This window comes from Mchenga conophoros, linkage group LG17 (genome assembly GCF_057382185.1).
Source record: "Mchenga conophoros isolate Kocher_MC1m ecotype Shallow Benthic linkage group LG17, M_conophoros_male_GT1.1, whole genome shotgun sequence".
Classification (NCBI taxonomy): Eukaryota; Metazoa; Chordata; class Actinopteri; order Cichliformes; family Cichlidae; genus Mchenga; species Mchenga conophoros.
In genome coordinates this window covers 7,203,538-7,219,308 of record NC_140542.1, presented here as the reverse complement: position 1 = coordinate 7,219,308, position 15,771 = coordinate 7,203,538, and the positions used below count along the sequence as shown (strand labels likewise).

The following is a 15,771-nucleotide window of genomic DNA, read 5'->3' as shown; positions in this document are numbered from 1 at the left end:
AAGCCTACGTCCAGAGGGGTGTTGTATCAGTCTGGTTCAGTCTTTCAGTTATACTTGGCAGTCACTCTCTGAAACAAAGGTCATGGTTTGCACTTTAACAGCTTACTTTGAACAATATCATCACCCAGATGTTTAATGTTCTGCATGGATCAGAGACTTCTCTGGTATGATAAAGACACATCCACCCTCATAGGGTCCTGCAAAATGTGGAATTTTGGCTTCTGAGATTGCAGCATCATTACACTCTTAAACACTAAATTTGTGTACTTGGACAAGACAGATAAAAACTAAATGCAAATGAAGTTCAACAGCCATTTTTGCCTTTCGGTGGGACAGAAAGGAGGATTTAAATGGGCTCATGAGCTCTAACAAGCCTCAGTGCAAGTGGACAAATCACTATTATATATTCCTGTGCAACTGTTTACTTGGGTTTCAGTGAATGGACAAATTGAACTATTTTTCATGCATCATTGTTTGCAGTGATGTCATTTCCCAACCTGCTACAGGATGTTTTTGTTTTACTTTAGCATCCCACAGTTTGTGCATGGGCTTGAGTCCCAAACCTGAAAGCTAAAACTCATACAGAGTTACAGATGACTATACACTGCTCTAGCAGCTAATATTGATCACGCATAAGCAGCATAGTGTAACATCAGTAATTGTAAGTTTTTGGTTTTAAAGATTGTACTGTGAAAAATAAAGTGCATTATGTTGGATATTAATTCAATTTCTCTATAAAATATTCCTTCTTAATCTACCTCACGCACTTTGAACTTAAGAGTTGTAGCAACTTCAACAGGCAGTGATAATTTCTCTCTTTCAGTTTTCTGTGTATAGGTCTTCAGATTCCCCCCCCCCCCCCCCCCACCTTTTACGTTTTTTTTCTTCACACAGGACAGCACAAACGTATGTCTAACACAAAAGAGATCCAAGTAAAAAAAAAAAAAAAAATGTTATGTTTTGTTTTTTGTTTTTCCCGATAATCTAACTTTAGGTTCAAAAAGAGCTGTGACCTCTTTTTATATCACGAATGCTGACTGGACACATTTATGCATTGATAATATACTAAAAAAAAGGATTTGTTACCTATCATAGCCACAAGCACAATCAGCACTAAAAAACAAAACAAAAATACAAAAAAAAAACAACCTCTACATAAACTCTTTCCGCTCAGGAGGTTATATGGAGGTAAAACAAGTCAGGAATCACAGAGAGAGAGAGAGGGGCGGGAGAGCGAGCTGTATTTACAGATTGTGCTTGGATACTAATATAGCCTGTCTGGTGGAGCTGTGGGAACTACAACCCAGGCTTTTCTCCACCTGTGCACAAGCACGTGCAGCTGCATGGCTCATTATCGTGTGCGCCCGTGCGGGCGGGCGCGCGAGCGTCTATAAATGAGCGTCTTCGTTCGTTTAGCAAATTGTGCGCCATAGTTTGCACCATAATTACACGAAACTGCGCTTGGTTTTGATGAAACAACAAGTAAGAAATAACTTTAAGCTAACGTAGCATAATTTTAATAATAGTAATAATAATATTAATAATAGCCATTAACTCTGTTATTGTTATTATTGCACTGGCTTACCCTTTAAGTAGGCCCGTGCTGCTAGAAATCTTGTTCATGCCTGTATTTGCAGCACTGCAGCTTCGGTTCAGGAATTTAGTGCTCTGTCGTTAACAAAAGCTTTGCTTTCGGTGTTTCCTCTCTGTGTTGTATCTTAAATATTAACACAATTAACGTTACCAATTTTAGCTTAAAGGGAAAAAAAACCACTTGCAGATACTCTGCTACAATGTTACTACAAACTACAAAAATAATGGTAAATGGTAAAACATCACTTATGATCTAAAATCAAATTTGCAGTTAGATTACTCGGATAAATTTGTCCAGCAGGAAGTGTGTGTGTGCAAAGAAGAAAGAAAATTAGGTGGAAAATGTTGATGTATTATTTCAGGTTTTCACAAATATTTATTTTATTTATGATCACCCTAATTAAGAGCCGCAGGTGTATGTTGACGCCCCCTAGCGGCATGGATGTCACGGCCTCAAGGTGTTGTCAGCCTGCACAAGATCTCACACCCGGGCTTCACACTGCAACACTGCAAGTGTAATTATAGATGCTCGCATCCTATAAGACAGACGCGCGAGGCTGGGTTAATGTTGCTTTGTGGAGTCTGAATCCCCGCTCGTAGCCATGTACACACGTCACACAAGAAATAAATTAGAGGTTTAAATAAACAGGTTCAACAAGTGCAAGTTTGAGTCTTTTTGGTATTTAAAATTTGATGCTTTTTCTGAATATTTCTGCATCCCCCAAAATTTCACTCACCTTTCTCTAACTGTACTCTTTAGCCACCACTTCATTGTAGAGCCTGCTATATTTAATGCCTTGTCATTTTATAATCGCATGATCGAATGGCAAGGGAAAAAAATGGCAGAAATGATCAGAAATCTATTACGGGCAGTGCAATGCAGACAATGTCTCACATTTTAATTTATATATTATTTTTATGTTTCAGTAGATAAATAATCAAGGACTGGTCTTTAAAATAATAACATCACAGTCACTGCTGTAGGTAATTTGAATGATATCAATAGTCTGAATAATAATGAATTTAGTAAGTAGAAATGTCACGGTGACATTGGAGAAGACTTTTGCATCATCAGCACCTTCTTCGGTGTCTGAAAGTGAATTGGAGCGGAGAGAGAGGCCTTTTTCTCTTTCCCATGGGGATCAGATAAATATAGCCCCTAAAACCCCTCGCGCTCACCCTCTTTCTCTCTCTCTCTCACACACACACACATTTACACATTCACACTCTCGCTTTCATATGCACACACGCACACCACTTGCTGTTTGTGTAAAAGTGATTAGCCAGACACAACTGCGAAATTGTTACCTTTATAGGAGCCAAGCCACAGAATATCGCGCAAAAGCGTACAGCGTGTGATGTGATGGTGAACCTGTGGTCTAAACTGTAACCCCCTGTCAGGGAGCATTGTCGGGAAATTCCAGGGTAAATACTTTAATAAAGGGCTACACTGATTTGTGCTCAATATTCACCTCTTTATGCCACATCCCATCATCTGAAATATGATACAAATTAGATGTATGCCTTCCTGCAAAAAGCATAAATATAAGGTAGGCATACGCGCAAATTTTCAGGATTGAATTTACTCTATAGCAAGCTAATCTCAAAGCTTTTACAAGTTTTTTATTTTTTTATTTTAAAATTTACGATTACATATTATTCATACACCTTTGTCAGTATTTTTAGTTATTTTTATTTGCATACTATTGTTAAATTGTAACTTTAAATATGTTTTTAAACGCTACCACGTCAATCGCAACAGCAGTAAAAAAATATATTTTGTTAAATTCTAATCCTTAGGAAGTGTAAAGTAAACTGTAAAGTATAACTAATTTTTTTCTATTTCAATTTCTAAATAATGAAATACTTTGAATTATGCTGATAAAATGAAACATTGAAAGTAATGTTAAAAACATATATGTTATATATTATTATTATTAATAATAATATTTTATATATTCGATATTTTTAAGCCTGAAAACAGACAACAAAATAAGACAGCTTCGATTTTTTTGTGTAGCAATATTAATAATGTATGCTTTACACGAACTGTGAAGTTATTCAAATTAAATTTACGATTTTTTTTTTTTTACCGTGAAAAATGTTCCCTTGAAATAATGCGATTTTTTTCTCAAATCACGTGTCAAAAATGTTAAGAATGTTAATAATGAAAATTGATTTTTAATTCTTTCTTAGATTTATTTACAAATAAATTCAGTTTACAACACAATATAGCTACATAGAATTACATATATTTGTATTTTTTAAAAATTATTATTATAAACAGTCTCTTTTTTTCCAGAGGTTTTGTGTCTTGTATGAAAAAGAAGCCAAAGTAACTATGTCCAGTTGAGCTTCTGTTACAAAAGGAAAGGAGAAAAAAAACGTAAAATAATTACCACAGATCTCAAACAGGAACAAAGGGGAGAAAGGAACAGGTAAAAGTCAAACTGGCAAAATCATTTGTCTTTTTTTATACAAATATTTACAAATATTACCTGTACAGAAAAAAATCTTCTTTTTCGTTTTTTGTTCTCTGTTTTTCAACAGTCTTTACATGGCTTTACAGTCCAGTGCTGCCTATAAATTTGTGCTTTTCACACTTCCCAGTAATAATGTCTCTATATAAAAATAAGAGTTTGCTTTCTCTTCGGTTTGAAGTCATTGTGAAGGCCATTTGGACACTGCCGCCGCCGCCGCTGAGGGTAAAACGTGTCCAGAAATAATATTTGAAGGTACACTGAGGATGGGCGCGATAGCGGCTGAGGTCCGTGTCAGAGAGAGGGACTGCGCGCTCAGCAGGGCCGACTGGACGGTCACAGGAGGCCGCAGGAAAGCCTGAGCTGCGCCCGGCGAGGAAGAGGAGGCACTGGACACCCCGATTATATTTTCTATACTGAATGAAGGTCTGTTTGAAGGCTCTGATTTGATCATAGACGCCGTGCTGAGACTACTGAGTTGAAGCTGAAGGCTCGGGCTGAGCTGAGAGTTGAACGCTTTTCTGTTTAGCTCCGCCGAGGGCAGGAGAGGGACGCCCGGGGGCAGCATGGGACCTACAGGGGGGATGTACGGGTACTGCAAAGCAGCCGGATGGGAATACGCCGCCGGGTGGATACCGTAGTGTCTCCCGTAGGGCCCTCCAAGACTGTACGCCCCGAAACTTTGCATCATGAGAGCAGTCTGGTCCCTGAGCACATCTGGCTGAACTCTCTTGAACCTTTTCCTCCTCCTGAGGAAGCTGCCGTTGTCGAACATGTCCTCTGAAGCGGGGTCCATGGTCCAGTAGTTGCCCTTGCCGGGGTTACCAGGTTCCCGAGGGATTTTTATGAAGCAGTCATTGAGAGACAAGTTGTGACGGATGGAGTTTTGCCACGCCGGGAACTTCTCACGGTAATAAGGGAAGCGGTTGCTGATGAATTCGCAGATCCCGCTGAGGGTGAGCTTTTTCTGCGGGCTTTGCAGGATAGCCATGGTGATAAGTGCGATGTAGGAGTAAGGCGGCTTTACCAGGCTACTCTTGGGCTTCTGGATCGCACCTGGCGCTGCGCTCTGGTCGTGACCCTCTCCTTTTCCGGTGCCCGATTCTGCCTCCCCGGCGCTCTCGCAGCACGGACTCCCTACCCCGGACGTCATCTCCTCTTTCTCCACCTCGATCTCGTCTTCCACCTCCTCGTCTCCCGTTTCCCCCCGGAGGTCGTGCAAGATGCCGTCTCCTGGGCTGTCGCAGTCGCTGTCCACCCTCTCCATGCCCTCCTCATCTCCCTCGCCCACTACGTCAATATCCACGTCCTCGGCTGTGAGCACAGTTTGGCCGGACATGTCGCTGGCTCGTTCGCTGCCTCCAGACAGGGTCATCTCACTTCTTACTGACACCGTTTTATTTTTTTTATTATTAAAAAAGTCTCACTGCAGCCGAAAAAGACAGAGCAGCCGCGCGATCAGTGCGCTCGCGCTGCTGGTTGTCAACAGATCGGATGCTTTCCCCTCCCCAAAAATCTAAATGTGATCGAACCGGACGCCTGCCAGTCCAGCCGACAAGGAACTTCAAACTTCTACAAATATTTCTCCACTCGGTCAGTGAGCAGGCCCGGGGAGCAGCACGTCTCGCCTAGAAGTTGTTTTGCAGACAGCGCGACTTTTGCGCTCCGACGTCCCTTCTCGGTGCTTAGATTTCCTGGACGAGCGATATTTGGAGAACCGAGCCGAGATGACACATGCTGCTCTGAAAAAGGCCGGGGCTTTTAACAAGACTGTCTGATAGATTACTTTCCCTCCCCACTATAAGATATACTATCAGCGCTGGACACGTGGTTTGGTGACGACAGACGCCCCCCTGTCCTCTCTCCACTCTCCTCCCTCCACCCACCTCTCCTCTCCTCTCTGTTAAACCATGCAAACTGGAGTTGTTTCATGGATTTGTCAACAATGGGACATCAGCAGTGCTGCTTTCCGCTTATTTTTGTGTTCGTCCGTCATAGACCATTTAACGGTGGCAGAGGGAGGAGGAAGAGGAGGAGGGGGAGAAAATTGGCTCGCGTGATTGAAAGATCTGACGCGCAATAATGTGACCGCGTTAAAAAACAAACCAAAGCTTTAACTTTGCTAACGCGAACTCTGCTGACAGCTGCAGAATGAAAACGACAACAGCTAAGTTAACGGAATCTTCCTTCAAGTTCATGAATGTATTGACTTCTATATATATATATATATTTATAGAAACTGTTTAATTGTGCATGCGTAGTTTATTTTTAATCCCCACACTTTATTTTAGCGTAGAGTCCGTGCATGTAACTCTCCTTGAAAGGATACGTTAGACATGTTTTTTTTATTGATATTTTTGCTTGCTCTGTTCATTCGGTGCTGGAATTGCATGCCTCGGTGCTCCCAGCTTTAAAGCCCGGTCGCGTAAATCCAAGCAGCGAATGCAAAGCATGAATTCCAGTCTATTTATTCCCGCAGGATTTAGCCGAGGTGGGAAGAATATTGAAGAAGCGGCAGCAGCGACGATGAATGGGACGAATGCAGAATTTCCTTCAGAGTTTGGAAGAGGTGCTAACGACCCCCCCCCCCCCCCTTTCCCCCGTGTCCGTGTCACCCGAGTTTTTGCATTTGAAAAAAAAGTAGGAAATGCGGGCAGCGGGTGAGTGCAAAGAGAACGTTTATTCACAAAAGCGTGAAGGTGAGCGGTGCAGGCTGAGCTCTGACAGAGGGGGCACGTCAGGTCCTTTACACAAGGCTTCCTGCGTCGCGTGCGAAAATCTGGGAGGACTGATAGGAAAGCACGAGCTGCTGTATTTAGGCCGTTTGTCAAAGCGGCTTATCTTAACGTTTGTGTGTTAAAATAAAAACAGCAATTTAGACATTTTCGAGCTTGACATAGGCGCCTTGAACGTACACACGGTTTCTGGAACCTCTCAGGAGGAAATACCTAAAAATCAGCACGAGCCAGTTACTTAATGTCAGGGCTTTATTCAAATAAAATTAACGATACAACACTGAATTATTATTATTGTTATTATTATTATTGTACTTAATTTGTATAATTTGGGGGTAAATTTGATCCCTTAAGTGCCTTCACAGCGCCTCTTCACCGGCACCTGAGCTGGCGAAGCTAAAAGTGGGATTAAATTAAAACACTATCATTAATAATGCGTGTGTGTTCGGGTCAAAGGGACGGAATCGTGGATTCCGATCGGACTGGCTCCGCGTTAATCTCTCGATGACCCGCGCGATCTGGATGTCCGTCAATACCGGGGCTACTTAGAAGATGAATCCAGAGGCTTGGGGTCAACTTTCATCCTGTTCCTCCGCGCGGCGAGAGTGTATTTAAGGAATCGCTTATTTGCTTTGTGGATTTGTCAGATTAAAACATAAAAAAAAAAAGATATATAGTTGAGTTTTAATTGACAGATTTTTTTCAATATATATTTTTTCTTTTTAAAAGGAAAACTTTTTCCATCACAGTTCGTTCTTTTCTTTCTTTCATTACATTCGGGCGTTTAACAGCAGAATAACTCATGTTGGGCCCAATCAAGAATCCTCCTTTTCTTTGTCTTCTTACAGAAGAAATCTTTTACAGGAGCAAAATAAGAGACACGTGGGTATAGCAGATGTTTGATTTTATTTATTTATTTATTTATTTTTACAGTTTTCTTATATTTTTGTTTTACTTTAAAGAATCAGATGATCGCAGAACAGCTGTCCTAACCCCCCTCTTTTAGGAAAGGCAGGTGCAGCAAGCCTTCATTAAAAACAAAAAATAAAAAATCCCGGAGTTGCAGTGTTGTGTGAAAGGCGGCGTAACTGCTGATATAACCTGACTGCAAAAGCACCGAGAGGGGGTTTCAAACCCGTCCTTCCTGTGATCTTTTGAAGCCTCATAAATCCGCTTTTATACCTCCGCAGTTTGTTAATGAAAAGTACGTTTTAAGCACGCATGCACGGCTTAGCGCGACAAAACCTTTTAGTGTAATAAGCCATCTCGTTCCTGCATGAAACCAACGAGTGCAAGCAGGAGTGTCGGGGTGGCTGGGTGGAGGTGGGAAGAGGAGATGGCGGTGGAGCAGCAGAAGCAGAAGCGGCGGCGGTTGAGGCAGCACAGGTGATGGAGAGGAAAGAGCCAGCACATGTGATGAGTGCACGCCGTACCAGCAAGGTCACCGAACAAATAATTGTCATCATAATAAGGCATTATGCTCCCGCGATTCCTGCTTTCTGCCCCGTCCTCGTGCGTCTGTCCCTGGGTTCAGAGGTCACCTGCAGAAGCTGGGAGGTTGGAGGAGTGCGTTGCTCAGAGAGACTCTGGCGAGGCTAACGCCTCAGACTGCTACAGAGCTGAGTTTGTCTGAATGAATAAAGGTGACAGGAGACGCTTATTATCAAAATTTGGTGGCGAGGGAAAAGAAAAGGTGAAGATATGTGACTTATAATTTATTTTTATTTAGTCTACCAGATTGGACAGCATGCTTATTTTGTGATACTACTACTACTACTACTACTACTACTACTACTACTACTACTAATAATAATAATAATAATAATAATAATAATAATAATAATAATAATGAAGGGGTGAATAATTTTAAAATAGTTGTAATTTTCTTATATACAAAGTATTTGTAAGTTGTATAAATATATACAAATCATATGTTTCTATAAATGTATTAATATAAATATTTTAAAGTATGGCTGTATTATATTTTTAATTGTCGATAATTTCCTGACACAGGCGTCAGGGCTTTTTAGAGTAGAAAACTACTGGAGGTTTTTTGGAAGTGCTGTCCTAATAACATCCCAATTGGCACACAAAAACATTCGGAGTACAAACAGCTTTGTAACAGCTTTTCCTGTAAAACTCTCAAAAGTAACTTTGGCGTAAAACCTCGCGTGCGCACTGGTGAAACCAGGATCTTTATTTTCCTGCAAAATATGCTTAAGACATCTGTAAAATGTTATTTTATATAATTATTCATTTGCATGTCTTGAGGGAGTCTTTGGAAGAATAAAACGTTGTGCATGATGCAAACATGACAATATTAATGCTCAAAAATGAAACTTTACATTGAAGCGGGCTAAATAATTCACATTCTTGCACGGATTTTCCGCAAAACCAGATCTTTAAAGGCAGCTCACTGATCAGGTGACAGAGTGCATCTCTAGGGGCAGCATGCAACTCCCAATGTGACGATAAACTGATACATTCTTATTGCGACCATTATGTTAATTATTTCACAGCAGTCAGTCAGATCTTTGGATTGTCACATTAAATAAAAAACGAAATAGCTCAATATTAGAATATCACAACAAAACTTTACACATTCTTCTTCCCCAGAACTGGATTTTTTTCACATTTTACTCGTAAAATCCAGAAGGCAGGTATGACAGCTTTTCACCTCCCCTCCTCTTTTTTGTGTTCGTTTCTTCCTCTTCTCTTTTGGAAATCACCATTTTCAGCCCTTCTCAGAATCCACTCTATCAACCTGCGAGTTTCTGTCAAACAATATGATGGAGCTCATTTTTTAACCCTCCCTCCTGCTGGATCGGCCGCAGCCAAATCTCTCACATGTCACGTCAAAAGCAAGAAAAAAGGACCTAGAATGGAAGCCAAAGATCCGAGCGTGTATGCTGTCTCTCTCTCACTGTGTGTGTGTGTGTTTGTGTTTTGTTGGACGTCCCATCTGTTTGACGCGTCTGTATAAAGACACATTTCAACAGGTCAGGCTGCGCAGTTGCAGCAGGTGATCCATGAAATGTCGTGCCTTTACTCACTTTACCATTTACAGCTCATTCACGGGCCGTTTTTGGATGCTAATGCGGTTTTATATTTTTAATGGGGATCGATTGAGCGATAATATCACGTTTAAGGGGACACACCCCACGCCTTTCTATTGATTTCCCAGTCTCAAGTTTAGGTCTCCTACTTACAGCCACTGTTTTCCATCTTCCCTTTAATAGTTTCCCCCCAGATCAGCATGCTTGTGTTTCAGGTAGGAAAAGAAAAAAAAATCAACTAATTTCTTTCATTATTTGAAAAAAAATTGGGGGGATTGCACTCTTAGTGGACACTGGCGATATCTGGGTCAAGCGGCGAGCAGAAATAAACTCATGCACAGCTTAAACAGCTGTCTGTCACTAGAATAAGTCGAAGACCTTTTTTTCTAGCCTGAAGATTTTCGTGTTGTGACATAAAAGATAATTTGAAATAAATCAAGCAAACATGAGAAACAACAATAAAATAAGAGAACGTAATATATGAAAATTCGGGGAAAAAATCAAAAGATTTTATTCCCGTAAGAGATGTATCTGGTTACAAAGAAGGACACGTTACTTTATTGTCGCTTTGAATTAATATTGACTGATCATTTTCACGTCCTTTAATGTACACAAACCACATTTTTTCATTTGTTTTTACATAAATTTGTATTACAATCTAATATCAAATATTTTAACTCGTAAACACGCCGGCCTTCGCCCCTGTCCCCCCCTACGGCTGCCCGTGAGTGAGAAGCCCCCAGGAGAAGGCTGGTTGCGTGGAAACTCGCAGGTGCTGGTGGGAAAGTGACACCTTCAGTTAAATGCAGCCGGATTACCATGCCATTGTGTGCTTGTTAAATACGCGCGGTGTCACCCTATTTGTAGGTTCATTGTCATTCAGATTAAGGACTGAATCGGAATATCACTGTGTTGCGATTCAAGCCGTAAACAGTGCAAATTGGCCCAATTGCGGGCATTTAGCGCGGTGCCAAAACACGCGCACCTCGTCTTTGAACTGAATCACTGAAAGAACAGTAAACGATGTGCTAATAGTCACAGCCAAAGATGTCAAATGATAAAGAAAGCATCTCAGAAATACCTATAATAGCGCTCACAGGTTCATCTCCACGTTTTTAACCAGTGTGTAAGTTTCAGAATAAAAAGTGAGGAAATCAGTGCATTTAATAAACGTTTCACTGGATTTTGATTGTATTGGCCCTTTGTTTTCAGGAGTACACTTGATTTGAGGTTATTTGCCATTGCAAAAATTCTTGAAATGCAGAACAATAAAAAAAAACCCTTATCTCACATTTTTTTGATTTCACAATGAAAATCTTCACGCGCCAGTATTAATGTTTGCATCCAAAGCACCTTTTCCCCATAAGCATGGAAGAGAACTCTCATTCAGCTCGACCCCTGAACTCAATATCCTCCTGCTTATTGATGCATATATATAAATAAATGTAACATCACAGTAAATTACCTCCTACATCCCGCCTGCCCTACACGTAATAATACACCTTCACATAATCTGTCAAGTTCTTCACAGAGACACTTTACCTCTTCACGAACCCAATTATTGTGGGAGAAAAAAAATGAGATAATGAGACAAAAGCTTTCGGTCGGAGAGGAATGGTGTTTTCATTGTATGATTGACCGAAATGTGTGTTTGTGTTTAAAACGTATGACTTACAAAGAAGCTTAAAATGATGTATAAATGATGTATAAAAAGGTCTAAGATCACATTAGTATCACTTGTCTATAACGTGCTTGTTCTCTTGCAGGCCTAATATTATTCCTTTAATCTCCAAACATAATATTTTACATTTAATGTATGGCTTCCCCTATTTGCGTTATTTAAAAAAATGTCCTTGCCTGTTATTCCTGCGGGGAAGTGCATATCACACATCCTAATCAAAGTCCTGGTTCTGTCCGTTGAAATTAAGGACTGCACCTTTAAATTGTCAATTACTCTGAGGTTAAGTGGACTGAATAGACCCAGTGATTCAAATCAGGTGTTCCACCTGATCGCACATTGCTATCTGACTTCATTTCATTTTTACCCCAGATGGCGAAGTGCATTTCACACACAAAGAAAACATAAACTTACTTCGTTTCAGCAAACCTATTTTTACTCCCCTTCCAGTATCCATTTAAATACATTTAAACTGGTCATGAACACCTAAAGAGTGCCTGAGTAGATGTTGCAGCCTTTAAGCTATGCTTCAGTTCTCTTTCACACTAAATGCAGCAACAGAACTACAGCAGTAAAAATACACAAAACCTTTATATAAAACACAAGATAAAACCATCTAAAATTATTGCAACAGTGTTGCATTACAATATTTGCTTTTAGGTAGAACGTCTGCAGATAATAAAGCAAACAGCATAGCGGGGTTAACAACAAGGTTATCTCCCTTGCATCCATGCAGGGAGTCCAAAGTAAGCATCAATATTTTACAATCCCTCCAGAATCCTCTTCAAAGATGTAATCAATGCCTCCTATTCATTATCCATGTGTATGTCTTCTAGGTATGGCCTTTGTCATTAAGCAATAATTCTCTTCGCCACAGTCCCACATTACTCTGCAGCTCCATACTTTTACAAATGCCTCGGGGCTATAAATACTAATGAAATCTCTTTGCTTAATTTGATTTTGCTGGTACACTTGCAGTTATGGCTGAACTTTCCCACGAGAGAGGCTGATTGAACACTTTCAAGTCCTTATGGAAGCAGGAAAACATTCCAAAGAGCTGGGGAGATCATTTCCATAATTACCCCGATTGGCAGCCTAATGACCTTCTGTGACAATAAAAAGATCTCTTGTTAATTCCATTTCTGTCGCTGACATTCAAGAGATTCCTATCTTACATGTTTGAGGGTTCACAAGATAACAAGTGTACTTTTTTTTCTCCCTGTCGTTTTTCAGCGAGCAAAAGAGCAGCCCCATTCAGTTTGGCTCCCCCCAACACACTGCAGCGATGTGCCTCCGCCTAGCTCTGAAAGGGATCTGCTTGTGCCTGCATGGCTCGTCCACCCTGCCCAAAAGTTGGATAATTTATGGGCCTGAGGGAGATTATAAAGATGGATCTTTAAGGCAATCAATTCTCATGTTGCGTTTTGAATGGTGGGATAGAAATGAAGTGCAGAATAATTAAAAAGATCACAAGTCCCCCTTCGCATGTAATAATGAGTAGCTCCAGAGGCAGTGGGCTCTGCCACAGTGCCGGAGGAAGCGCCTTTGATTTGACTAAGAGGACACCCGGCCTGGTCCAACACTCTGCTGCACAAAAGGGGGGATTTCACCCACCGCCACACACTGAGCCAGCCTTGAGGACTGTGTGCTTGTCCACCAGCGAGATCATAAGCAGATACTGTTGTCACAGGAAGTGGCGGGGGGGGGGGGGGGGATTGTTGCTTGGATGTCAGAGTTGGCATGAAAAGTGATGGAGGCGGCTGTTTGGAATATGTTTCACAATGCTCAGTGTTATGGGATTTTAAAATAAAATCCATGCGCCCTTTGCATATGAATTCGTGTCAAAATGTACCATCAGCCCTCTGCATGAACAACTGTGAGTTGTTGTGTCCTGATGTAGTCAAATACAGCCTTTTTTATACTTCTGAATGCATTAGGCCAAATGTGAGACTTGTGTTTGTTGGTTGGCTTTTGGAAAATAACAAATTTCTGAGGAAATGTCTCGGTCCAGTCAGGCTTTGTTGCATGAGTACACTCAAAGATTGATAGAGGCTCAATTTTTACACGCACACACCACAGCTTCTCAATATGATCACAAAATAAGGCAAAAAGGACACTGTTATGAGCTTGGGAGGGTATCTTAGAAACAGATGTCTGTGTGTGTGGCTGCTTTTCTCTGCTGGATAGGGGGAAATGTAATGACACCTGGCAGCAGGCTCACACTGAATATCATTTTTCTGGTCACTTGGTCAACTCAATGTTGGCGAATTGCACACACTTTGAGAGTAGAACACAGCTGCAGGCAGCAGTTAGAGTAGATTTTCCTTGTAAAAAGGTGTTAACATGTGTTAAGTGATAACCTTGCATAGTTCTTTTATGTAGTCGAGATCAAGTGTACGTGCAGGACTCGTGATTCATCCTCCTGATGGTTCTGAAAAATGCATTTTTGGTGTGGAGTTTTCTAATGCACTGAACAAATAGAATACCAGTGTGGCAAATCTCAACGAATGAGCTAGGGCATGATGATAAATTTGCAATGTTAATATCTGGAAGCATTGGGGATGATTGAGTGTTGCTGGGCAGCTACAGTTGTTTACATAAAAAGATCAATGGACACAGTTTTGTTCTTGAGCCAATATAAAAAGTGACAGAATGTAACAGAAAATGTGAAAAATTCCGACAACGTTCAGGAGATGTGCATGGGTCAAAACTGCTTTTTTTTTACATTTCTTTTTGACACATTGAGAGTCCAGATTCAAGATTTTAAACCTTTTGATCAGTACTTGTGTAGTATTGGTGGTATTACCATAATGATAAATGATGTACGTAGTGTTTGAGTGTTTGTGCAATTTGTGCATGTAACAGGGCGGCCCTTAGCGGCTGGAAACACAGTGAGATGGACCAAGGCAATTGTAGTGGAACAAAGTAATTATTTGCTATACAGCTCGCCTTACAACAATTAATTTGTCGAGCTTCTTCACAGCACAAAAATCCATCCTCTAATGACAACTGGCAGCCTTAAATATGTTCAGCTGTCACAGACTTAACCATTATTCCACTCTCAGGTAAATTCTTAAATCCCAACCTTCCACCACAGTATACAATATATCAATAAGAATAAATAAATACATAAATACATTTTCACATTTACATATTAATAAATATTTCACACTTTAATGTTACACCAAACCCAATATTATAAAAACCCAGAAACCCAAGCACAAAAAGATTCACCACACTCTCTTTACCAATGGTCTCTCCCGGAACCTTTAAATGGTGTCTGGACCCCCAGTGAAACATTTGCCCAAACACCTTGAAGAGGACACAGGCAAGAAAGCTGAGTAATCATTATCTTACACTTATTTGCACCACTTTCATCCCTAGATTTCACACACACATTTGCATTAGTTTTCCTTACTGGTAAACCTTAATCACAATCTCAATCACCATTCTTCTCTCCTGACAGACAACCACCACATTCCTTGACGAGGAGCAGCTGTGCAGGATCTGAAATAAGGCTACCAACTGATTTTAAAATTCCCAATAAATGGTCAATAAATATTTAAACTTGTGTGGAAATCAATGCTTAAAGTGCAATGCTAAATAAAGTGCTTGATAAGGTGCTTTTAACAAAGTGAAAGGTGTGCTCTAAAGTGCTATACAGATAATATAAATAAATGCAGTAAGGGAGTCCTCTTCCTTACAGTGAATAATGCTGAGATTTGATGTTTTTGTGTCATGTGAAACCAAAATCTGTGCGCTTTTGAAATTGAAAGGATGATTTAAAAAACAGTGAAGAAGGACCTAAGATTCAGCACATTATATGATTCTCTTTGAGAGGCAGCTTTTGCTCTAAATATGACTTTACATAGTCCTTTTATTCAGTTGGGACCATATGCAATGGCAGCCTCTGAAGAAAACAACTTTATGCCTGTTACTCTGTGCACATACCATCGTCCTGTTGAGGGCACAGTTTCATGCCATCTGTTGGCTAGAACAGGTAATAAGAGCAGTTGTGAGTTTATGCACAGGATGTGTGCCTTGGTGTAAACTGTATTCTACCCACTAACTTAACGGATGTGATAAGCTGTGTAACAAGCCCTTAGAGCTCACCCTTAAGTTGCTTCAAAAAGAGAAAAAAACAGCCGAGTGAAGCTTTTGTACCTCTTAATCTGCTTGTTAATAATCCAGGCATTCATTTTTATGTTTTTCCTCTAATTCTAAACAAA

The 15,771-nt window shown here is 40.5% G+C and overlaps 1 protein-coding gene across 1 annotated transcript; it reads right to left on the bottom strand.

Moving 5' to 3' along the window:
- Window positions 1-3,786: 3,786 nt before the first annotated feature.
- Window positions 3,787-5,853, bottom strand: foxd3 (forkhead box D3). Its single transcript, XM_085252656.1, has one exon. The coding sequence runs from the start codon at window positions 5,446-5,448 to the stop codon at window positions 4,255-4,257; it is 1,194 nt and encodes a 397-aa protein (XP_085108782.1). The 5' UTR covers window positions 5,449-5,853; the 3' UTR covers window positions 3,787-4,254.
- Window positions 5,854-15,771: the final 9,918 nt, after the last annotated feature.

Coding starts and splice junctions, on each gene's coding strand:
- foxd3 (XM_085252656.1), bottom strand. CDS start 5,448: ATGACCCTGTCTGGAGGCAGCGAACGAGCCAGCGACATGTCCGGCCAA.